A 26882-nucleotide genomic window follows, 5' to 3' on the forward strand; every position below is an offset into this window, starting at 1 on the left:
AGTGGTTAAGTAGGTATCACATGAATTTTACAATTGTACTTTTAGGCCTCATGTACACTGCTGCTTCTAAACGTGAGTTTAGGAGTGTTTGGCATTTTTTTGCTAAAGTCCCTGAACTCAGCTCAGTAAAAGCCTGTGTCCATGTACACGTAGGCTTTTACCAGAGTTTAGGAGCAACAGAGTTTAGGGGCAGTTAAACGTTCCTTTTTTGATTGCAAAACGCTAAATCTGGCAAAACGCGTGTAAACACTAGCTTGGGCATTTATACATGTCAATGCCAATCAAATGAATAAACGTCCAAGCGCTAAAAGCACTTGTTTTTGCCGCATTCAGGATTTTTTGGCTGCCAGGAGAGTTTAACGACTAGATGAATTGATGTGCACATGATGTGTCGTGGCAACGCGGGGCATTACATAGGCAGGCTAATTTCTAATCAGGACTTGAAGGAATGCAAACATAATGAACTGCTTCCGCGCCGCCCTATAGCCGAAATACTGCTACAGGGCGGCACGGGTATGCAAAATCACGTACATATACGTGATTTCACACACTTCCAGGTAGGAGGGCATGCGTGCCCTACCCGTGCCGCCATTCACAGCCTCGGCTGTCAATCGCCAGATCCCGGCTGGTGATTTCTCGCTGGCACCCGGTGATCGCCGAGTATCTCCAACGATTTGATAATGCTGGTAACATTAGCTGTGTAAAGGCACATTAAAAACTTGAGTTCTTCCGCTTTTTTTTAGTGTTTGCATTTTTTAGCTTTTTGTTTACCAAAAAAAAAATTTTTTGGGGGGGGGGGTGGGTACAAAAAGTCCAAAAACACAGGTTTGAGGCATTTTACTGCGTTTTTCAGCATTCGAGCCAAAAACAGCAGCTGTAAAAACGTCAAGTGTGCATGAGGACTAATACTAATCCAGAATTGATACACACACAATGCACACTGTACATCATGTAACAAGTGTCTTGTGTACAGTAAGCGAGCAGAAGTATGGCTCAGGGAGGAAATGTGGAATGTAAACTATTTTGCTGTGGGAAAAAAAATATAAAGAATGTTGAGCATATTTCAGGCATGTCAGTGTAAAGGTTTCATGCAGGAGCTTCGTTTTTTTTGTTTTTCATTTCAGGTATTCATGAGATAATAGCTGTATGTAGTTGTGCCTGTTGGGCTACCTGTGAGACAACATTCCATTTTTGGCTAGATGGGCAAAGATATCATGTCCTTGGGTTCTGCACATGATTGTGACCTGGGAGAAATAATCAAGCACAGGGGTGCACAGCCTTTTGAAGAGCAAGGGCCACTAAAGTGATCTGGTAACCAGTAATGGGCCACAATGAACCATAGGGTTTTACCCCCCCCAAACTCCAAATGTAAATGAGCCCTTTCTGTCCTCAGCCCCCTATAAGCCCTCATGCACACTTGATGTTTTTACAACTGCTGTCTTTGGCTTTTTTACGTCTTTTTCTATAGCTAGCAAACCCTCCAGCATGTTATCCTATGTGTCCGTGCACGCATAGACTGTAATCAACGTTTTTTGGCTGGGATGTTTTTTGGCTGAAATAAATACCCAGGACTATTGGGTTTCTACGAGTTTTTTAGCTGTAAAAACGCTCTAACGCTGAAAAAAGCGGTAAAACACTGTAAACCGGCGCTTTTGAAGTTTTTTTGACCCAAAAACATTTTTAGGTATAGAAACGCTAAAAACGCAAACACAGAAAAATTAGGGAAAACGCGCTAATCTCCAGAAAACACTGATAAACGCTAATGCAGAGAACACTAAAAAAGCTAAAAACTCACGTTTTTAATGTGACTTTACACAGCTAATGTTACCAGTGTTATTAAAACGTCCCGTGTACATGAGGGCTTCGACTGTTTTCACACCGATGCGTTGCAGTTTACCTGCACCATGTGTGCAACACAGTGCACCTGCGGCTTTCCTGCAGGTTACCAGCACTGAGCCATATAATTCTAATATGTCTTGCTGGTGTGATGCACTTTCTGAAAGTGTACCAAACCCGCAGGATATAATAGAAGACTACAGCTCAGTGCAGCTAATCCGCAGGAAACTGGCAGGTGCTCTGCGCTGCATGTGCAGTGTATGTGATGTTTAACCGCTTCCCCCTCTGCCCTATAGCAGAAATACTGCTACAGGGCAGCAGGGGAACGCTAAATCACGTATGTATATGTGATTTTGCATTGCTAAGTAGGGGTTTTCATGCACAGGAACAAGGCACATAGAAAACTATTGATTTCTTTGTGCCCTCGCACAACAAGCAGAAAAAGCTACGACTGCACCAAACCGAGCAGTGATACCAAGCTGGAATTATAACTGTTCATGATGTACAGATTGCTTTCCCTGACTGAGCTGCAGTGTCTGGAAGGGGAAGCACATGAGAACAAATGAAGAAGGATTTGATTCAGTCTGGGAAGGCTAAGGAATTTTTTTCGTTTACGTTTCTTGAGGCTTGTGCATCACATAAGTGGATTTAGTATGTGTTTATACTGTCATACAGGAACCTTTACTTGTACTTTAGGTTAGAAATTGCAGAGCCTTATACAGATATAAAATGAATCTTCCATCATCTACAATCCCATTAACGTCAAAATATATGATTTGTTTCTCTAACAGAACTCAGTTGAACATGGCTTTCAAGGAACTAACATCCAGAGCAGTACTTCTTTACGATGAGTGGATTAAAGATGCTGGTAAGTGACCTCCATATTGATTCTTTCTGGTCCACGTGACATCAACCATTCATATCTACAGCCACTGCACACTTTCCTTTTACAGTGGTACCTCGGTTTACGAATGCCTCGGTTAAAACATAATTTTCAGTTTACGAATGAAAATCCATTGAAAATAATGCCTCGGTTTACTAATTTTTTACTAATTTTTTTCGCAATACAAAGTGTATTTTGGTGCCGATTTTTAAATGCAATTGCCGGCTTTTTTTTTCCTTCACTATAGTTCACAAGATTAGCTGTCACTTTCCCCAGAGTTATAGGAAACTTTGTTTCTTTAAAGAAACTAAAAGGAAACATTGTTTCTTTTAACTTGGGGAAATAAACTAAAAGGCTCGAAGGGCTTGGTATGGATGGGAGGGGGAACCCCACACCATTTTTTAAACTATTTTTTTAATTGCTGGCAATTCTTTTACATTCGTCTATCAGTGGGAAACGCTGCTGACAGCTTAAACATTAACACAGGGTTGTCACTACTAAAATACTGCATGACTTAATAAAATAACTCATGTGGTATTTTAGAAGCATTTACTTTTTTCTGGACCTCTGGAATGGATTAATTGGTTTTCAATGCATTCCTATGGGAAACAGTGTTTCGGTTTACAAATTTTTCACTATATGAAAATTCCCGCAGACGGAATTAAATTCGTAAACCGGGGTATTACTGTATAGGGGATTTAAAAAAACAGCAAATTTTATGTAGTTAATATAGCCTCGGTTATACGCTGACTGTGCCATTTTTATTTTTTTGTACATGTCTTCTGACTAGAAATATACCAGTTAAGTATGATTTTCCAAGCATCCTAGTGAAGTAGTAGACCTCAAAGACTAAAGTCTCTCTTTGTTTAAAGCTTACTTCCAGACTTCTCTTGTGTTGCACCGTTGTACAGGTTCCTTTCCTGTATTGAAATTACTTACTCAGATTTCACTGCACACTGTTAGAAGCTCGTAGGTGTATTAGAAGCTTAAGCAAGTCTGATGGAGCCCGCCTCTTTTCCTGGTCGGAGGATGTCTAACATCATCTGGCTCTCATTTTCCCAGTCCCAGACTCCAGTAAGTCCCTTTCATTCATTGGATTCTTTAATGAAGACCTTGCGCCACATATGGGTGTTACATAGGGCAGTCTGCAAAGGAATCCCAACTCCTCCAGACTGGCTTCCACCCATCAAGGCCTTTTTTACATTTATATTACATTTTCCAATAGCCCACTGCTTGCATCAGGGCTGAAGTTTCTTCATCTGACAACAGATGGGCCATGGGAGCCTATGGGTGACATTGGTGCTCCCAGGCATTACCAACCGTTGTCGAGAGCACTCTCCTCTCCCTTGCGGCTGCAGCTGGCTGACGGGGAGATCACATGACTGGTTTGGCCTGAAAATTGGTAAATATATATATCTTTCTGATACAGGTTAGTGAGCATAGATGCAAGTTAGAGGGAAGGGAGCATATTTAAGATTAGTTAGATATAGCCGTATATTCCATTTTAGAGCTGAACTTTAGGCAGGTGTAAAAGACATAAATTGTTTCAGCTCTGTAATCATAAAGGCCCCATCCATACCTGGGTGTTTTATAGTTCAAAGCTACAAAACGCTCAACATTTAAAAATCTAATTGTTTTAATTGGTGCTTGTTCATTCCTGAGCACTCAGGTGCCTGTTGCTAGATGTCTGTTGCTTGAAAAAGTACAAGAGACCTTTGAAAGCCTTTGCAGGCACAGGCCTCATGCTCCAGGCTTGATCTCTCTTGTCTACCCTGCTATTATTTCTTATAGGACTCCCCCCCCCGGTTCATTATCATCAGCATTTGCAATAGGAACTCGGGGGTTGTCTAGATCAGCAAGACTGGCGGATCATGACTCAAGTAGTGTCTAAATATTTGAGGAATGTTCTTATTTTAGAAAATGCCTATAAGGTCCTTTACTGATGGTATTATATGCCTGCCCGGCTGCCTCGTTTTATCCCCTCATATTCTCCGACTTGCTTTCGGGGGTTATCAACAAATAGGCACCATGGCTCATATTTGGTGGACTTGCCCCAAGGCGTGCAGGTTATGGACTAGGGTCTATGCCCTTCTCCGCACTATGTTACACACAGATATTAAGGGCAACCCATACAAGGTGCTATTATTTAAACCATTAGTAGGCCTACTTTGCCCTGAGTGGCAGCTGGCATTGCATCTATTTATGGCTACCAAATTAACGATCCCGAGAGCTTGGAAGACTCCTCTTCTTAGCTTTGAGGCTGTTAAGAACTGGATGAATTTTATAATGATTAATGAGAAGCTAATGGCCATGCTGTTAGACAGCCACCCAAAGTTTTTGCAGATCTGGCACCCTTGGATTGATGTGGCCCAACCATCTAGATTTGACCAGACCCTCCTGTCGATATAAGACTCCTGGCATGATACCCTGGAGCCCTTTCTTTGTCTTAACTATCCTTGTTTCTCCCTTCTTTTCTTTTTTTTCTTCTTTCTCTCTGTTTTTGTTAGTCTTCATGTTATTTGCACTGATTGTAATACTCCTAGAGAATTGTACCTGCAATGTTTTATTTACCTGTTGGACTTTCTCGAGAGTCCTTGGTGTGGAGTGCCGATGTGCGCCCAGTGCGGCTCCGTGCCCAGCTTTTCCTACCCTCTGTATGCGGTTTTTGTGATTTATCTTTGGCTCTCACCTACTAGCCCATTGGTCATTACGTGTTTGCTATTAATGCAATTTATCAGGTTTCTTTCCACCCTTTTATGTATTGTGTTTATGTACTTAGTTTCTCTCTTTGTCAATACTGCAGTGCATTTGTCATGTCCTTCATCAGAAAAATTGTATAATTTATTCTTTTGTGTTAGTGATCTTGCTTTTGACTGTTGTTATGCTGTCTATAATAAAATCCACTGTAAAAGAAAAAGTACAGGAGACCAATAGACTTCATAAGGAGTATCTAAAAAAATATATGATAATATCAGGCGCTCCCATAATAAAATTCTGAATGGCCAAAAACAAAATTGTGCAAGAAAAATTGTGTCCTCACTTTTATAATGTGCAAAAAAAGAAAAAAAAACCCTTTAAAATCACCTGAATAGGCTCGACAAAAGTGTGAATATAGACTAATACATCATTAAATGTATTTTTAAATACAAGCAAAGTAAGTACCTGAATTCGACCTTGTATCAGCCTCCTTAGTCCATGTACAGCAACGCTGGAGAGTGAGAGGAAGAAGCAGTACAAGGAGCCAATCAGTTCATGTGCTGAGAAGAAGAAAAAGCAGAGTGACAAAGAGATGAGCTCATCACTTTGCTGCTTCTCCTTCAACGGTCCAGTTAGACTGGGAGGGTCCAGGATGACCTGGGCTTAAAGGAAGTAGGATGAGTAATGATGACCATCAGACTGAGGACAACTAGCGGCATAAAAAAAAGATGCAAAACTTCCAAAAAGATGCCGCAAAGTACCTAAAAAAAAAAAAATATATATATACACGATCAACCGAAAATACGTATTCCGGGAGTCCCTAGACACCAAGCCCATGAGAAACTTACAGAGAAAGAACTAGTTTTGCACTCAACCGGAATAGGGAATTTGTGAATACTCAAGAAAAATAATTCAAACAAAGGAGAAGGTGATCAGTGGCGCACAAAAACTCCTTTATTACAGACAAAATTAAAAGTATGTTTGTGGTTGTGGTTTTGTTTGTTTTATACTTTTAATTTTGTCTGTAATAAAGAGGTTTTCGTGCGCCACTGATCACCTTCTCCTTTGTTTGAATTATTTTTCTTGAGTATTCACAAATTCCCTATTGCGGTTGAGTCTACAACTAGTTCTTTTTCTGTAAGTTTCTCATAAAAAAAAGATACTGCAGGGAAAATCTCTGGATTGAAGGTGAATGTTGCAGCAATTGTTGGTGTTTGTTTATTTTTTAATGGGCTTCGCATTTTTATCTGATCTATTATTGGCTGGAGTTTCATATTGATCCGTTTTTCTTCTCCTTTTGCATTAAAAATAAGAAAAATGTGTGACCATGTAATCCTATGGAACTCTTCACACTGATCCGTTGTGGGTCCACTGCGTTTAGTAAAATCCTGCTTGCTACATCTTTGGTATGGTAAAAAAAAAAACGCACCTCCCCATTGAAATGCATGAACAAATGCAGCAAAAATGCACCTGCTTTGCATTTTTAATGCAGTTTTTGAGTCATATGTTCTTTGTAAAATGCACTCCAAACACGATAAAAACGCATATGCATTTGCTATGGATCAATGTCAAAGTACCCTTAATAAAGTTCTATATGTTCTATTTAATAGGTTCACACCTTATTGCTAATACAGGAGACACAAGGAGATACAAGTCTAGCCAGGCAGTTTAATGTGTTCACAAGGCAACATCACTATAAGCCAAGTCTGATATATGAATAACTGAGTGGATTAGTGATTTATAACGTTTATATACAGTGCTGGCTGAAGTCCAGCAGCAAAGTCACCATCAATGTCATGAAGGCCGTTGTACTGCTTCCTATTGTATTTCTTGCTTCCTTGTCTACATATAGGCCTAATAAGGTGTAATGGGCATTTTAAAAAAGTGAGAGATTTCTCTAGGGTTCATCTAACGTCTCCCTAGGAGTGCAGGTTACCTCTTGCTGACAATTTTTCTGGTGCAGTTTTCAGAATTCCTAAATAATCTTTTGTCGCTTTTAGTTTTGTCGGCTGTCTCGGTTATATGTCAGCTGAAACAACCTGTCATAAAAGTGAAAGAATGTGGGAAAGTTTGTCAGCTATGCGAAGGAAAGCACCTTCAAGGGCATCTACAGTAGGCTAGGAACAGGAGGCACAATGGTGTGGCCTGACCCTTCCCCGAGAAGTTATAGGGTCCTGCATGGCCATTGATTGCTCTTATCACCACTGCCTATTTTCCCTTAAAGCTGAGCTCCACATGACGGGTCCAAGAAGACTACAGGACCATTCACAAAGCACAGCGCTTCTCGCTACTACTATGCGCAGTGGGCACCTGGCTGTGAAGCCGCAAGCTGTCACTGCCGGGTGCCCATATTGAAGATGTCGCCGCCAGGGAGCAAAGAAGGCTGGTGAACCTGGCTGTGGTGAGTACACCACTAGATCTAGGGACAGGGGAGTGTCTATTTATTGAAAATCAGCAGCTACAGTTTTTGTAGCTGTTGACTTTTATTTTTTTTTTTTTTATTTGACTGGAGCTCTGCTTTAAAGAAGAAATCCAGGGAATTTTTTTATTTTTCCATGCAGTGGGGCTATGCCTACACTGCATGGGTTACATGCTCGTTCTTCTTTAGGGGCTCAGAAAGTAAAGATATACTTACCTAATCCACTGATCCTCCGAGCGAAAGACCGATCCTGGCCATTCCTGTCACCCCCCCCCCCCCTCGCACACTAGCAGTCTTGGGAAAGGTCTATTCCTGATTTCATCACGCCCATAGACCAGCTCTGGACATACGGACGGCAGGCACAGTCCACCGCTGGACTTGGGGGAGCATGGTTTTCCGGGAGATCAGAGGATTGGGTAAGTATAGCTTTACCCTGAGCCCCTAGACAAAACAAGCACTTAACACATGCAGTGCAGGCACAGCCTCACTGCATTGGAAAATACAATTTTTAATCCGCGTTCTGCTTTAAGCTTAATCTCCAACCATGTAGACACAAATTTAAAAATTCTTTTTAGAAGAACAGGGGAAGGCTAGATCCCTCTAAGCATCTTACTGCTGTCTGGGTCCCTGTTTCAGATTTTCCCTCGCTTCCTCTCTGGTGTAACTGCTAGGACAGAAATGAGGGAAATCCCTTTATCCGAGCCCTGGACAACCGTAAAGGGGTTTTTCTAAGGTAAAAAAAGGTATAGGCTAGATGTACATACTTGGTAAACTTGCAAACTTTTTCAGTGTTCTCCCCTCTGCCTTGAATCCAAATCTTCAACCAAAGACGGCACCAGCCTTAACATGCCTGTAGAGCTACACAGTAATGGTGGCCATGCTCACTTTGAGAAATGGACTTTGATAAATTCAAACTATATGCTAAACATTGAAAATTGGATTTCAATCAATAATTAATTGATAATGTCTTAATTTATGATTTCAAGTTCTCATGTAATTTCACAATCTGAACAATCATAATCAATTTTTATATCCATGCCCTAGACAATTGACTCAGTGGATCAAATGCCACCTAAATCTAGTTTAAATTAATTGAAAGGGAAGTTAATGCTATCGAATGTATAAAAAAAAAAAATCGAAGTGTACAGTATGTGACCACCATAAAACTATTTATACACAGCCAGATTGGGACACGCAGCCACTTCATTCCTGGGGCAATCTTTCAATTATTCACACAGGTTAAAATTGTATTTAGAAATTATATAATTGTTTGGGGTTTCTAAATAAAGGCTTTCAATTGTAAATAAAGTGGTGGCAGTTGAAGTTTTTTATGTTGCATATTTACACATCTGTTTATCAAACACATATTTTCAGGAACAAAATACACAAAAACGTATTTTAGTGAACACAAGCTCATTAGAATATGCATTATCTGAGTAAAAAAAGATTGGTTTCATTGAGTAAATAGATACTAAACATGCCAAAACACAAAATGACACGTGGCTAAGCCTTTACAGCAGTGGTTCTCAACCTTTCTAATGCCGCGACCCCTTAATACAGTTCCTCATGTTGTGGTGACCCCCAACCATAAAATTATTTTCGTTGCTACTTCATAACTGTAATTTTGCAGTGGGAGGAGTAGTGCCACATCATTGGTGTCAGTGGAAGGAGTAGTGCCCCATCACTGATGTCAGTGGGATGAATAGTGCCCCATCGTTGGTGTCAGTGGGAGGAATAGTGCCCCATCACTGGTGTCAGTGGGAGGAATAGTGCCCCATCACTGGTGTCAGTGGGAGGAATAGTGCCCCATCACTGGTGTCAGTGGGAGGAATAGTGCCCCATCACTGGTGTCAGTGGGAGGAATAGTGCCCCATCACTGGTGTCAGTGGGAGGAATAGTGCCCCATCACTGGTGTCAGTGGGAGGAATAGTGCCCCATCGTTGGTGTCAGTGGGAGGAATAGTGCCCCATCGTTGGTGTCAGTGGGAGGAATAGTGCCCCATCGTTGGTGTCAGTGGGAGGAATAGTGCCCCATCGTTGGTGTCAGTGGGAGGAATAGTGCCCCATCGTTGGTGTCAGTGGGAGGAATAGTGCCCCATCGTTGGTATCAGTGGGAGGAATAGTGCCCCATCGTTGGTGTCAGTGGGAGGAATAGTGCCCCATCGTTGGTATCAGTGGGAGGAATAGTGCCCCATCGTTGGTGTCAGTGGGAGGAATAGTGCCCCATCGTTGGTGTCAGTGGGAGGAATAGTGCCCCATCGTTGGTGTCAGTGGGAGGAATAGTGCCCCATCATTGGTGTCAGTGGGAAGAATAGTGCCCCATCGTTGGTGTCAGTGGGAGGAATAGTGCCCCATCATTGGTGTCAGTGGGAGGAATAGTGCCCCATCATTGGTGTCAGTGGGAGGAATAGTGCCCCATCACTGGTGTCAGTGGGGGGAGTAGTGCCCCATCACTGGTGTCGGTGGGGGGAGTAGTGCCCCATCACTGGTGTCAGTGGGAGGAGTAGTGCCCCATCATTGGTGTCGGTGGGAGGAGTAGTGCCCCATCATTGGTGTCGGTGGGAGGAGTAGTGCCCCATCATTGGTGTCAGTGGGGGGAGTAGTGCCCCATCATTGGTGTCAGTGGGGGGAGTAGTGCCCCATCATTGGTGTCAGTGGGGGGAGTAGTGCCCCATCATTGGTGTCGGTGGGAGGAGTAGTGCCCCATCATTGGTGTCAGTGGGGGGAGTAGTGCCCCATCATTGGTGTCAGTGGGGGGAGTAGTGCCCCATCATTGGTGTCAGTGGGAGGAATAGTGCTCCATCACTGGTGTCAGTGGGGGGAGTAGTGCCCCATCACTGGTGTCAGTGGGGGGAGTAGTGCCCCATCACTGGTGTCAGTGGGGGGAGTAGTGCCCCATCACTGGTGTCAGTGGGGGGAGTGCCCCATCACTGGTGTCAGTGGGGGGAGTGCCCCATCACTGGTGTCAGTGGGAGGAATAGTGCCCCATCATTGGTGTCAGTGGGAGGAATAGTGCCCCATCATTGGTGTCAGTGGGAGGAATAGTGCCCCATCATTGGTGTCAGTGGGAGGAATAGTGTCCCATCATTGGTGTCAGTGGGAGGAATAGTGTCCCATCATTGGTGTCAGTGGGAGGAATAGTGCCCCATCATTGATGTCAGTGTGGTGGAGGGGAGAATAGTGCCCCATCATTGGGGTCGGGGGGGGGGGAAATAGTGTCCCATCGTTGGTGTCAGTGGGGGGAGGAATAGTGCCCCATCATTGGTGTCAGTGGGAGGAATAGTGCCCCATCGTTGATGTCAGTGTGGTGGAGGGGAGAATAGTGCCCCATCATTGGGGTCGGGGGGGGGGAATAGTGTCCCATCGTTGGTGTCAGTGGGGGGAGGAATAGTGCCCCATCGTTGGTGTCAGTGGGGGGAGGAATAGTGCCCCATCGTTGGTGTCAGTGGGGGGAGGAATAGTGCCCCATCGTTGGTGTCAGTGGGGGGAGGAATAGTGCCCCATCGTTGGTGTCAGTGGGGGGAGGAATAGTGCCCCATCGTTGGTATTAGTGACAGCCTGGGCTCGCTCTCTCACTTACCTGTCAGCTGTCTTCCTTCTCTGGCCGCTCTCCTCTTCACTCGCTCCGGCAGCTCCCTCGATCTTCTTTGATGTACGCGCGCTGCCGCTTGGCTCCTCCTCTCCAAGCTCCACCTCCTCGCTGGTGATTGGCCGCCTGTGTGCCTCTCCTGAGCTACAGTTCCGGTGGCCAATCAGCGGCGAGGAGGCGGAGCTGCTGAGCGATCCCGGAGGTGTGGCCAGGTGACAGGAGCAGCGTATCATCCCGCCCACACATCGCCGGAGAGAGGAGCGGTGTCTCGGTTCCTAAGACCATCGGAAATATGTGTTTTCCGATGGTCTTAGGGGACCCCTGGGAAATGGTCGTTCGACCCCCAGGTTGAGAACCGCTGCTTTACAGGTTAACAGGTTAGCGTCAAAGCGGTATTAAACAAACAAAAAAAAGTATTACATTGCAGCAATTCTTAAATGTGGTGTCTCAATTCGTTTTTTTTTTTAAAGTGGTAGTAAACTCGTTTAAAAGAAAAAAAAAGTTTCCTGCTGTAGGGTAATATAATGTTCTAGTATGCATCGCATACTAGCACATTATGAAAGGCTTACCTTAGAATGAAGCCCTCCAGCGGTGCGCTGTCACCCCTGCAGAGGCTTCATCTTCACCCAGTCTTCCTTCTGGGTTTGCAGACTACGGCTCCTTGAATGGCTTCGCTGCCGATGACATCATACACGGGAGTCTCAGCCATGGCACAGGTATGCCATTCCTTTAGAGCACATGCACTGGTGATGTCACCAGCTGTTGCTACGTAGAATACAGCTGGTAAAATAAATATTGAACACGTCACCATTTTTCTTGGTAAATATATTTCTAAAGGTGCTATTGACATGAAATTTTCACCACGTCAGTAACAACCCAACCAATTCATACATACAGAGAAACCAAAACAAATAAGTTCAGAAATTTAAATTATGTGTAATAAAATGGAATGGCACAGGGAAAAAGTATTGAACACACTAACTGAAATTTATTTAATACTTTGTACAAAATCCTTTGTTAGTAATGACAACTTCAAGATGCTTCCTGTATGAAGATACTAGTCACATGCATTGCTCAGGTGTGATTTGGTCCATTCTTCCACACAAACAGTCTTCAAATCTTGAAGGTTTCATGGGCCTCTTCTATGAACTCTGATATTTAGTTCTTTCCATAGATTTTCTACTGGATTTAGGTCAGGTGATTGGCTGGGCCATTCTAGCAGCTTTATTTTTTAATAGAAAATCTATGGAAATAACTAAAGATCAGAGTTCATAGAATAGGCCCATTGAACCTTCAAGATTTGAAGACTGTGTGGAAGAATGGGCAATGCATGCGACTAGTTTCTCCATACAGGAAGCATCTTGAAGCTGTCATTACCAACAGGATTTTGTACAAAGTATTAAATAAATTTCAGTTAGCGTGTTCAATACTTTTTCTCTTTGTCATTCCATTTTATTACACAAAACTTAATTTCTGAACTTATTTGTTTTGGTTTCTTTGTATGTATGTATTGCATGGGTTCTTACCGACATGTGGTGAAAATGTCATGTCAATAGTACCTTTAAAAATATATTTACCGAAGAAAAATGGTGACGTGTTAACCACTTGAGCCCCAGAGGATTTACCCCCCTTAATGACCAGGCCTTTTTTTGCTGTTTGGCGCTGCACTAATTCAAATGATAATTGCGCGGTCATGCAATGCTGTACCCAAACAAAATTTACGTCCTTTTCTTCACACAAATGGAGCTTTCTTTTGGTGGTATTTGATCACCTGTGCGCTTTTTATTTTCGGCGCTATAAACAAAAAAAACACGAAAATCTTGAAAAAAAAACAATTTTTTCTACTTTCAGCTATAAAAAATATATCGTAAACTCAAAGTTAGTCATAAATTTAAGCCAAAATGTATTCTGCTACATGTTTTTGGTAAAAAAAATCCCAAGAAGTGTATATTGATTGCTTTGTGTGAACGTTATAGCGTCTACAAACTATGGTATAGATACTGTAATTTATGCCTTTTTTTGCTATACAGCGCTGCACTAATTCAAATGATAATTGCGCGGTCATGCAATGCTGTACCTAATCAAAATTTACGTCCTTTTTTTCACACAAATAGAGCTTTCTTTTGGTGGTATTTGATCACCTGTGCGCTTTTTATTTTTGGCGCTATAAACAAAAAAACACGAAAATCTTGAAAAAAAAACAATTTTTTCTACTTTCAGCTATAAAAAATATATCGTAAACTCAAAGTTAGTCATAAATTTCAGCCAAAATGTATTCTGCTACATGTTTTTGGTAAAAAAAATCCCAATAAGTGTATATTGATTGCTTTGTGTGAACGTTATAGCGTCTACAAACTATGGTATAGATACTGTAATTTATGCCTTTTTTTGCTATACAGCGCTGCACTAATTCAAATGATAATTGCGCGGTCATGCAATGCTGTACCTAATCAAAATTTACGTCCTTTTTTTCACACAAATAGAGCTTTCTTTTGGTGGTATTTGATCACCTGTGCGCTTTTTATTTTTGGCGCTATAAACAAAAAAACACGAAAATCTTGAAAAAAAAACAATTTTTTCTACTTTCAGCTATAAAAAATATATCGTAAACTCAAAGTTAGTCATAAATTTCAGCCAAAATGTATTCTGCTACATGTTTTTGGTAAAAAAAATCCCAATAAGTGTATATTGATTGCTTTGTGTGAACGTTATAGCGTCTACAAACTATGGTATAGATACTGTAATTTATGCCTTTTTTTGCTATACAGCGCTGCACTAATTCAAATGATAATTGCGCGGTCATGCAATGCTGTACCCAATCGAAATTTACGTCCTTTTTTTCACACAAATAGAGCTTTCTTTTGGTGGTATTTGATCACCTGTGCGCTTTTTATTTTTGGCGCTATAAACAAAAAAACACAAAAATCTTGAAAAAAAAACAATTTTTTCTACTTTCAGCTATAAAAAATATATCGTAAACTCAAAGTTAGTCATAAATTTAAGCCAAAATGTATTCTGCTACATGTTTTTGGTAAAAAAAATCCCAATAAGTGTATATTGATTGCTTTGTGTGAACGTTATAGCGTCTACAAACTATGGTATAGATACTGTAATTTATGCCTTTTTTTGCTATACAGCGCTGCACTAATTCAAATGATAATTGCGCGGTCATGCAATGCTGTACCCAATCAAAATTTACGTCCTTTTTTTCACACAAATAGAGCTTTCTTTTGGTGGTATTTGATCACCTGTGCGCTTTTTATTTTTGGCGCTATAAACAAAAAAACACGAAAATCTTGAAAAAAAAACAATTTTTTCTACTTTCAGCTATAAAAAATATATCGTAAACTCAAAGTTAGTCATAAATTTCAGCCAAAATGTATTCTGCTACATGTTTTTGGTAAAAAAAATCCCAATAAGTGTATATTGATTGCTTTGTGTGAACGTTATAGCGTCTACAAACTATGGTATAGATACTGTAATTTATGCCTTTTTTTTCTATACAGCGCTGCACTAATTCAAATGATAATTGCGCGGTCATGCAATGCTGTAACCAATCGAAATTTACGTCCTTTTTTTCACACAAATAGAGCTTTCTTTTGGTGGTATTTGATCACCTGTGCGCTTTTTATTTTTGGCGCTATAAACAAAAAAACACGAAAATCTTGAAAAAAAAACAATTTTTTCTACTTTCAGCTATAAAAAATATATCGTAAACTCAAAGTTAGTCATAAATTTCAGCCAAAATGTATTCTGCTACATGTTTTTGGTAAAAAAAATCCCAATAAGTGTATATTGATTGCTTTGTGTGAACGTTATAGCGTCTACAAACTATGGTATAGATACTGTAATTTATGCCTTTTTTTGCTATACAGCGCTGCACTAATTCAAATGATAATTGCGCGGTCATGCAATGCTGTACCCAATCGAAATTTACGTCCTTTTTTTCACACAAATAGAGCTTTCTTTTGGTGGTATTTGATCACCTGTGCGCTTTTTATTTTTGGCGCTATAAACAAAAAAACACGAAAATCTTGAAAAAAAAACAATTTTTTCTACTTTCAGCTATAAAAAATATATCGTAAACTCAAAGTTAGTCATAAATTTAAGCCAAAATGTATTCTGCTACATGTTTTTGGTAAAAAAAATCCCAATAAGTGTATATTGATTGCTTTGTGTGAAAGTTATAGCGTCTACAAACTATGGTATAGATAATTTGAAATTTACACAGCTTTTACTTTCTGACCGCCCATCACATCTCTTGAGGTGCTAAAATACCAGGATAGAACAAACACCCCCAAATGACCCCTTTTTGGAAAGCAAATCTCAGGGAGGGGGAGGGGGGGCCATTTTCTCCCGCTGCTTGTAAAGGCAATTCTGCAGCTAATTAACCACTAGGAATGCTTTTACATGAAAGCCCATTTCCGGCTGAAAAAAATAAAACCAGGATGATGCCTGCAGCTGCAGGCATCACCCTGGTATAACCATTCAAAGTCCAGTGATGTACCAGTACGTCACTGGTCCTTGTTGGGTGTATATGCTATGTTCTTTTTTTCTTTATGCAGCCTGTGGGCTGAATGAAAAAAAAGAGAAGAAATCTCTGCCAGAAAAAGTGTGTGGTATGCCCACCATTAGAAACCTCCCTCAATCCACCCACTTCTAATGGTGGGCACATATGAAATGTGCCAACAAATATAAAATATATATGCCGAAGCATAGGGGCCATCCACCCAGTGGCCACCCCAGGCCCCCATGCTTTGGCATATATTCTCTTTTTTTTAACTGCGGATGAAAAATCTCATCCGACAGCACTGCACACACCTACTTATGTCTATTCTGAAAGCAAGACCCTGTTGCTGTCAGAATAAACAGGTCAGTGCTGCAGTTTGACGTTCCTGCAAAAAAATCAACAATGGTTAACAATAAAACATAAACTCAATAAAACAACTTTATAAGGAAAAGTGTGTGGTGGTATGCCCACCATTAGAAACCTCCCTCAATCCACCCACTTCTAATGGTGGGCACACATGAAATGTGCCAACAAATATAAAATATATATGCCGAAGCATAGGGGCCATCCACCCACAGGCCACCCCAGGCCCCCATGCTTTGGCATATATTCTGTTTTTTATAACTGCGGATGAAAAATCTCATCCAACAGCGCTGCTCACGCTGACTTATGTCTATTCTGAGAGCAAGTTCCTGTTGCTGTCAGAATAAACAGGTCAGCGCTGCAGCTGAAAGCATTCCTGCAAACAAATGGTTAACAATAAAACAACAATAAACCAGTGAAAGTCGAACAATCACAAAAATGACAACAACAAAAAAAACTATAACTATTTTTGGTTTTTACATTTTTTTATTTTTTTGGGGGGTATTTGTACTTTTATTTATTTTTTTTATTTTTTTTAACTTTTTTTTCCAAACTTCAAACATTTAAACAGCTGGTAGGGTCTCTCCAAATGCGATAGCCAGTTTCCTGACTACCGAACATCTTTTGAGACCCTGTGTAAATGTGCCCTGATCTGTGCCGTGCTGTACCCTATACTAATAGTTCACTAGTGTATGGTAGAGGCGGAAGCAGGGCTTGATGCAGAGGCCAGGTTGGCCAGGACAGGAGGGACAACAATAGCGGCTGTCACGCCTAATTCCACGTTTGCTGCAGACACGACATCTTTTTTGGGGTCTTCTTTGGGTTGGGGTACCAGGAATGGTATCGAGAAAATGTCTCTCATGCAGACGGCTAACTGCATCTGGGAGAGGGATTTGGGGCACAGCACCTTCTGGATACAAAAGGGCCCTGATGTTCTCTAACTGGAAATTTAGGTATGATCCACTATGTCCAGTTGCTTTATAGAGAACAAAAGCATTATATAGAGCCAATTGAAATAAATAAACTGACACTTTTATGTACCAGCGTTTGGATTTTCGGGAAACTAAATACGGCTGCATCATCTGGTCATTGAAGTCCACCCCTCCCATGTTAAGGTTATAATCGTGGACACAGAGGGGCTTCTCAACAACACCAGCTGCCGTGGTAATTTGGACGGTCGTATCTGCATGAATGGAAGACAGGAGGTAAACATCCCGTTTGTCCTTCCACTTCACTGCGAGCAATTCTTCATTTCTCAAGCAGGCTTTTTCCCCCTTTTTAAGACGGGTATTTACAAGCCGTTGGGGGAAGCCTCGGCGATTAGATCGCACAGTGCCACATGTGCAAATTCCCAAATTGAACAAATGTCTAAATAGTGGCACGCTTGAATAAAAATTGTCCACGTATAAGTGGTACCCCATGTGGAAATAGGATGACGCCAAGTCCCAAACTATCTTGCCACTGCTCCCCATGTAGTCTGGGCATCCGGGGGGCTCCAAGTAACTATCTTTTCCCTCGTAAATCCGAAACTTACATGTATAGCCTGTTGCCCTCTCACAGGTCTTATACATCTTGATCCCATATCTGGCACGCTTGCTGGGGAGATATTGTTTGATTACAAGGCGGCCAGAATATTGAATGAGGGACTCATCGATGCAGATGTTTTTCTGGGGAGTATACACATCTGCAAATTTTTGGTTAAAGTGATTTACGAGGGGCCGAATTTTGTGGAGCCGGTCAAATTCAGGGTCACCCCGAGGAAGACTGAGTGAGTTGTCGTAGAAGTGCATAAAACGCATTATACTCTCATATCTATGCCTGGCCATGGCAGCAGAGAACACGGGCATGTGAACAAGAGGGTCGGTGGACCAATACAACCGCAATTGATTTTTATCATTAATGCCCATGTTGAGGGTTAGGCCCAAAAAAACTTTAAATTCGGAAACCGTAATGGGTTTCCATGCGAATGGTCTGGCAAGGTTTGAATTTGGGTTGGCGGCGATAAATTGGCGTGCATATAAATTGCTTTGATCCACAATCAATGCATAAAGATCTTCTGTGAAAAACAGCTCAAAAAAATTAAGGGGAGTATTTAAATTTGCTGTTTCCACCTGAATTCCGGGTTGGGCAGTGAATGGGGGAAGTACGGGTGCTGCAGAATTTGTGGGCTGCCAATCGGGATTTGCAAGCACATCCGGAAGGACACTAGGGGCTCTACGGGCCTGTCTGCGAATTCTTGGTGGCCGCGGGACACTACTTGTGCTCGCCACCGCACCAGCTTGTACTGCACTTATGGGACTCGCCACGTCACCAAGTGATACTGCAGTGCTGGTATGCCTACGACCAGGATGTACTAGGCCGCTGGTGCTCGCCAGTTCACCAAAAGATACTGCGGCACTAGTACTGGCACTCTGCTGCATATGAGAGTCATCATGCATTTGTACCACCTCAGCAACCTGGGAATGGGATCGGGTACGCCTGACCTTAGCAGGGACCACTTCCTCGTCGCCTGAGCTAGCTGTCAGGGTGCCGCTGCTGTCTATAGGTTCGTATTCTGAGCCTGATTCTGCCAGTGAGTCTTCCCCTTCGCTCTCACTTGACATGCTCAGAATCCTATAGGCCTCTTCACTAGTGTACCTTTGCTTAGACATTTTGGCCACTAAATTTACAGGTACCTAGTGCGACTCACGGGAAAAAGAGCGCCTGGCTGTCAGGGACTGCTTGAACCGCTACAAAAAATTTACCGACAAGTGCTAACAGATATCAGGCCTGATTCTGTGAACACTGCGGTTTTGTGTGTAATATGTATCAAGTGACAGTTATCTACTGACACTGCACTTGCCGGGGGAGAAGGGGGGGGCGTAGGGGCTAAACGCAGGTGCTGGCAGGTGTTGGGGCTGATCCCGCTAACACTGCGTTTTTGGGGATACTAAAGTAATGTGAATGCTGGTATAGCGCTGATCTGATCAAAGATATTGATCCAATCAGACACTATACTAGCAATGAAGGTTTAGCGTGCAAGTAAGCGTGTTCCTGGCAATCAAGGGGTCAAATGTGATTATCTGTGTACTAGCGGGCAAACTGGTGCTATCTGGGAGGGGCGCTAACACTATTGGAAGTCGCTAGCGACACTGATACAGTGATCAGTAAAAATTGGTTCACTGAGCAGTGACACTGGTGACAGGGCAGTGAAGGGGTCAACTCAGGGGGGAGGGGGGGGGCGATCAAGGGGTTAGACGGGATCACTGGTGTATTAGCGGGCAATCTGGCGCTATCTGGGAGGGGCGCTAACACTAACGGAAGTCGCCAGCGACACTGATACAGTGATCAGTAAAAATTGGTTCACTGATCAGTGACACTGGTGACAGGGCAGTGAAGGGGTCAACTCGGGGAGGGGGGGGGGGGGCGATCAAGGGGTTAGACGGGACTACTGGTGTATTAGCGGGCAATCTGGCGCTATCTGGGAGGGGCGCTAACACTAACGGAAGTCGCCAGCGACACTGATACAGTGATCAGTAAAAATTGGTTCACTGATCAGTGACACTGGTGAGAGGGCAGTGAAGGGGTCAACTCAGGGGGGGGGGGGGGCGATCAAGGGGTTAGACGGGACTACTGGTGTATTAGTGGGCAATCTGGCGCTATCTGGGAGGGGCGCTAACACTATCGGAAGTCGCCAGCGACACTGATACAGTGATCAGTAAAAATCGCTTCACTGATCAGTGACACTGGTGACAGGGCAGTTAAGGGGTTAACTGGGGGGGTGGGGGGGGAAATTAAGGGGTTAAATGGCTTTATTGGTGTACTGGGGGGCAAACTGGCGCTATCTGGGAGGGGCGCTAGCACTATTGGAAGTCGCCAGCGACACTGATACAGTGATCAATAAAAATCGCTTCACTGATCAGGTACACTGGTGACAGGGCAGTGAAGGGTTAACTGGGGGGGAGCAATCAGGGGGTTAAATGTGTCCTAGAGTGTGTTCTAACTGTTAGTGTAGTGTTTTACTCACGTTTAAATGTCTCTTCTTCTCTGTCTGGAACGGAATGTGTCCAGGCAGAGAAGAATGACATCATATCCTGCCCTGTGTAAATATCAACACAGGACAGGATAGGACAGGGACCGATCATCCGATTTCAGCCAGAAATCACTGGCTGAAATCTAATGATTGATCCCTCCTGGATCGAATCGGATCACCCGCGGGTCGGCGGGCGCGCGCGCGCGCGCCCCCTGCCCGCGAAAGTGTCGGGAGCGCGGAACCCGTTTTTAAACGTGGTTTTGCGCTCCACTGCCGCCCTGCACACGTATAAACACAGTGGCAGGGCGGCAAGCGGTTAAATACTTATTTTACCCACTGTATCTTCATTCATATTCATTCTTCATTTCATTTACCTACAGGTAAGCTTTATTATAAGCTTACCTGTAGGTAAAAATGAAAAAAGTGACTTTACTACCACTTTAAGGTTTTTTTTCCTTTTATTTTTACCTGATAATCCGGCTAGCAAGTCTGTTATTTTTCCAATTCCTTTAACAGAACTAGCTGTCCAGCAAAAGTGGCAGTTAGAAAGTTGAGACAAACTATTTATCACTGACAGGAGCACTTTCAATGGTCAGTTTTTATTTATTTATGTAAAACTGTTATCCCAAAAGGGAAAAAAACAGTTTGCTGTAACTGATTATGAAGTGTTAGCTGGAATTGGCATTCAATTTGTTAGTCAAGTCCATCTAAATCTGCTAGTATTTCTAACACTACCCTCCCCCCTAGGAAGACAATACTACTGCCCAAAGGTGTCTGCTTTACTGCTTCATCCAGAATGCAGAAACGTTAAAGCCATAGTAAACCGCTTTAAAAATAACTCTAAAAGAACTTTTCCCTGCAAGTTAAGAGCATAGTGTGCTAGTATGCTTCATATACTAGCACATTATGAAAGACTTACCTGAAAATTAAGCTCTCCAGCGAAGCGCTGTCTTGCCTCCCTGAGGCTTCCATCTTCCCCTGGTCTTCCTTCACGGGCAGAGGTTGTTTGACTGGCCAAGCTGCAGTGACGTCACTCTCACGCATGAGCACGGGTTTTGCGCTCGCAGCACAGCTCTCTCAATGAATAGCATGATGTCCATTGAGAACGCAGTGAGTATGCTGCAGTACTGGGCGCTGCTACAGTAAATATCACCTAAACGGTGCACATTTAGCAGATATATACAGTACCTACATGTAAGTCTTATTAAAGGCTTACCTGTAAGTAAAACATAAAAAATAGGGTTTACATCCACTTTAAAACAGGAGGTGTGTTACTGGCAGGATCACCCGGTGAAATAAAGGGAAAAGATCCTAAAAAATGAAAACTAATGCAGCCACCACATCTAATCATTTTTTGTACTAAGTTCCCTCTCTAGTTCTCTTTTTTTTGTTTTTTTTTTTTGTTTTTTTTTTCTTTTCTGGATATTATCAGCCTCTGTAACATGTCAACTGTTAGGATTTAAGGGAAAAGATTGCTTGACATTACAGTGAAAGTGTAGAGCAAAGAAAGAACAATAGATGATTGCAGAGTTTAGGGAAATATATGCCTTGGCTGTGCCCTGTCTGTCAGTGAACACAATACCTTATTATACTTGTGACATTGCAGTGGGCACACAAGATGAAATTCTAAGAACCTACACAGTATGGTGGCTGAAGAAGGAAGGAGGCCCTCTAGATAGGGATTAAAGGAATTTTTTCTCTGAGCAGTGTCCTTAACACTTTCTGGCCATTTAAATAACATTTTTGTATACTTTTCATATCTTAAAACCTTAAAGGATTAGTCCACTGAAAAGTGTATTCTGATGTAGGTGAAGTCTGGTGTTGTGAGTGCATATGTCTTTTTGGAGAGTGCTGTGACAGCTATACATGTCAAGTCACCCAGAAATCTCAGGATTCACTTGATGTTTGGGGTGTCTTCTGGAGCTGAACCAAATATAATGTGTTCTTCCAAGTGTTCTGCATCTCCTGGAGACCAAATCCACTGGTCACCCATCAGCGGATTCACCACAGTATGCCATGCCCACAAGTCTTCATCGGTCATATGGTGCTTGCGCAGTGGGAACAGAAGTGCACATTGGACAGAAGAGTAGTGCTACCTTCCTCATACCTTCCTCACCAATATCTTTTCTCCACATCTGCGTAATATGTACAGAGCCATCTCCTCCCCACCCTGAGCATTCTGATAACCAGCCTTCCTCCTTGCTTACCCAAAAGAACCTTCCAGGTGCTAAAGGCCAAAGTCTTCGGTGCTGAGACTCAGGCTGGTGGTGCCCATTTCGAGTAGGACAAAGATGTCTAGATATCCATGAACCAGTATCCCTCACTCTAAAGTCATCCCTTGCCTGCACTTTTCAGGGGCTGCAGTACTTTTTTTTTACAAACTAATATAGATGTAAATATAAGGGATTCTGAGTGCAGGTATCCAGAAGTAGTAGCAGGGAAGACTAGATCAGTGAGCTACACTCAAGGAGGCAAGAATCAGACCAAGTATGATTTAAGTATGATTTATTAATAGTGAAACAAAATCACATCCAACAACAGCAAACAATATACAAGGCAAACTTGAAAATATAAGTGAACAGTAACCAAGTGACAGAAAACCTAACTACCAAATCTAACTTTTATTCCATGCTTCCTTTTTTTTTGTATACACTGTATAACCGGGTAACACCAGAAGTGCAAGGAACAGTCAGAAAGGGGGAACTAGGACGGGGGCCAAGAGCAGCAGATGAGAGTTTGCAGGGTACAAGATTAAGACAGGAATCAGGATCATGAAATATCAGCAAGCAGGTATCTATCTAACAAGCAAAACACTGAAGCAAAGATGAAAATCAAGGGAAGGGTTATATACCTTCCCAGCAGCCATCACCAGGTGAAGCCTATTTACTGGGATCTGCTGGAGACGCCTACTGGTGGCCACTAAAATCGCACCCTTCAGCTCTGGGAACCACTGTGCCACCAGCAGGTGATCCAGGTCCTGATAGTGAATTGAGTGAAGACTAATTGTATTATATGTTATTGTTTTGTACTATAGGTCATTGTTATATTGTGTGCATAGCCTTTTTTTTTTTTATTCTTTCTAGATCCACGTGTGGAGGACTGGCCACTCATGTCCTCTCCAATCCCCCAGACAATCCTCATTGGGGCATATGTTTACTTTGTCTCGTCTTTGGGACCACGGCTGATGGAGAACAGAAAACCTTTTGATTTGACAGGGATAATGGCTGTGTATAACTTATCCATGGTCATTTTCTCCTTGTACATGTGTTATGAAGTAAGTTCACACTAAGTATATTCAAGACATGACCCTTAGTAAATGATTAATGGATGGGTGTAGGATGTTTAGTCTACAATAGCCAAGTGTTTTACACTTGTACTTGTTATCAATTCCTCTCTCAGCAGTCTCAGCCTCAGCCCAAACATGCCAGGAATTATCTGAGAGGAGCCACTAAGGCTGGCCATACATTATGCAGTTTTTTGTACAATTTTCCTTTAGATTTATCAAAAACCATATACTGTAATATGATGTCAAACCTAAACACTTTAAATTTGTATGAATTTAGGCTAGCCCTCGCACTACATAGTTGAAGGTGATTCTAAGGGAAATTGAACAAGAAATGTATGGGTAGATTAAACAGAAATCACAAGTTTTTTATATAGAAATAGAGACGGTCAAGCTGGAAAGAGACATTGGCAAACGTTGCAGGTCTGCTGATACAGATTGGACAGCTGTAGTCTTTTTGCAATTTAAAAGTTTACCTGTCAGCCATTTTAAACGTTTGAAAGCAAAACTCCGGCACAAGAGCAGACACCATCAGGTACCTGTTATTATCTATATTCCTCTGAGTTTTTCTGATGTATTTCCACATTGCTACCAGGCTTTACTTTTCTAAAGGAGCTGACATTACTAGTTAGAGTGCTTCTAAAGCATCCATTTCACCATTGTAACATAGGAAATAAAATAAAGGCACACTGTAAAAAAGGAAGTTGAACTGTCACATGGCGAGTTAAATCTAAAGAAAAGCATTGCCAACCCTTTTTTGTCATACTTCTCTTGCTGTTACTTACTTTTGCTCTCCAGTGACCCAGAATCAGCCAATAGCGGGCTATTGCCTGCTATCAGCTGACGTGGCAGAGTTGTTCCAGGCTCTGGACGGATCCCAACAATATAGTCGGGATCCACCCGGATGCCTGATTGACAGCTGCGCCCAACACCCTCCCCTTACTGGGTCTCCAGTGAGTGCTGCAGGAGCGGTTACTGACAGTCACTGTTCTCTAGTCCAAGCAAACCAAGAACTGAGCAATCATCGGGCTTAGAGCTGATGTCTGACAGCTGTAGCATCACACTGATTCTGCATCATAGAGGTGAGTATGAAAGTTTATTTTTTTATAAACCCAAAAAATTCCTTTAAATAGCTCCAGGAGCCACTTGTGTATAACATTTCTGGATGTGTCAGCATGTATCCTACTGGGTGCTGTGGTTCCTCCCACTGGCCATACGCTGTGTGAATTTTCACTGATTCCTAAGGAACCAACTGAAATTTGCACACTGGGTGGCCATGCAGGCCCAGTTAGTTTTACCCAAGTCAAAGGAATCTGCTGAAAATTTTTCAGTCAAACAGCAGCTGCATCCAGTGCCCTGTATCTCCGATCAGCAAAACTGAGCATCACATCAAAGATCTGCTTCTGTGTTAGGAATGGTCAGAATGCTGCCGGAAGGGCACTGGCAGGATCACCAGAGAAGAGAGGGCTGCAGATAAACAGGTACAACTTATGCAGGAGGATTTGTTTCATCTATGTGTATCACCTGAGGCCAGTCACTTCACTGGGTATAGGTAAGGATTTGCAACCACTTTAGAGATGGTAAATATTTATATATTTCAGTTTACAATTATGAGTATCTCCCTACATACACACAGTAGTGGGTAGATGTTAATCAAAAGCTTTCTCAACTTTTTGTTTCATGATTAGTGGTCATGATTACATTATCCTAAAGACATCTGACCTTTCCAGAACTTGTTTTCTGTCACTGTGCCAGACATTCAGTTGACCCCACTGCATATTTCAGATTGATAAGACTTTGTTGTTACTGTACTTTGCTTTTCATTGCAGTTCCTTATGTCAGGCTGGGCTACAGGATATTCCTTCCAATGTGACATTGTGGACTACTCTAGGTCACCACAGGCCATACGTGTAAGTCAATGATTTACGATAATAGGCTCCTGTGAGCAGTGAAATGTGTAAATGGTGATGGTAAAGGAAATAACATTGTGATCCAGCTGATTTGGTAGCTAGCACTGAGAAAGTTTCCATGATCCCAGCATGCTAATCACACCGCGGAACTCACTGATGCAGAATTTTCTAATATACAAATACTCTGTAAACTGCCTTTACTTCTTGTATCATACAGTTCACATTTTTATGTTTAGTGTTGATGAAAGGATGAACATATATTACTTGTTTCTTAATTGATAAAATGCATGGGCAAAAGAAAATCTGTTCTTTACCATGGGACCTGTTCACACTAATGGATTGCATTGCATTGGACAAAAATAATCATGTGGCATTTTGGAGGTATGAACCTGCATCTTGCTGCACAGGTTGAAGCAGTAGCACAACATACCTAAAATGCTTGTCAGTGCAACACAATTTATTATTACTATTATACAGTATTTATATAGCGCCAACAGTTTGCTCAGCGCTTTACAATATAAAGGGAGACAATACAGCAATGATACAGTTCAATACAAGAGGGTTAGCAGGGCCCTGCTCCTTGGAGCTTACAATCTTAGTTAACATATACATTATGGTGTGAATGAGACTTAAAGCATAACCAAAGGCGCATGTACTTACATAGTTACATAGTTAGTCTGACTGAAAAAAATACAAAAGTCAATTCAGTTCAACCACAAAAAAAAAAAAAAGTTATATTCCTATACCCACAGTTGATCCAGAGGAAGGCAAAAAAAACAGCAACGCATGATCCAATTTGCTCCTGCTGAGGAAAAAAATTCCTTCCTGATCCCCCAAGAGGCAATCGGATATTCCCTGGATCAACTTTACCTAGAAATTTTAGTATCCAGTTATATTCTGTGTACTTGCCTTAGTTCCCATAGTCCGACATCTGCAAGGTCCCTTGGGGGACTGGCATCTTCTTCACTGGCTCTGCCAGGTGCCAGTGTTCAGCTGTTATGATTGGCTAGCTTGGGAGTGCAGTTGCCCCTGCACGGAGTTTAAAAGAAAAATAATAAATGCACACATTTTTGCAGATTAAAAAAATGTGCATTTATTTCAGGTATTTATATAGCATGGTGCGGCGCTTTACATATATATTATACATTCACATCAGTCCCTAACCCTCAAGGAGCGTACAATCTAAGGTCCCTAACTCACATTCATACATACACATACTAGGGCCACTTTAGACAGGGTCTAATTTACCTACCAGCATGTCTTTGGAGTGTGGGAACAAACAGGAGTACCCGGAGGAAACCCACGCAGGCACAGGGAGAACATGCAAACTCCAGGCAGGTGGTGTCCTGGTTGGGATTCGAACTAGCGACCCTAGTACTGC

General features: G+C 42.3%; 1 protein-coding gene across 1 annotated transcript in view; it reads left to right on the plus strand.

The window, feature by feature from the left end:
- ELOVL7 (ELOVL fatty acid elongase 7) overlaps positions 1-26882 on the plus strand; it is a 66725-nt gene that overhangs the window by 25757 nt on the left and 14086 nt on the right. The window contains exons 2-4 of the mRNA XM_089688052.1: positions 2628-2704; positions 23392-23582; positions 25421-25501. Coding sequence (XP_089544178.1) covers positions 2641-2704; positions 23392-23582; positions 25421-25501 — 336 coding nt within the window. The 5' untranslated portion in view covers positions 2628-2640. The remainder of the gene's footprint in view (positions 1-2627; positions 2705-23391; positions 23583-25420; positions 25502-26882) is intronic.

The sequence above is a fragment of the Staurois parvus genome, unplaced genomic scaffold (assembly GCF_062004578.1).
Source record: "Staurois parvus isolate SC_StPar_1 unplaced genomic scaffold, SC_StPar_1.0 ptg000445l, whole genome shotgun sequence".
Lineage (NCBI taxonomy): Eukaryota > Metazoa > Chordata > Amphibia > Anura > Ranidae > Staurois > Staurois parvus.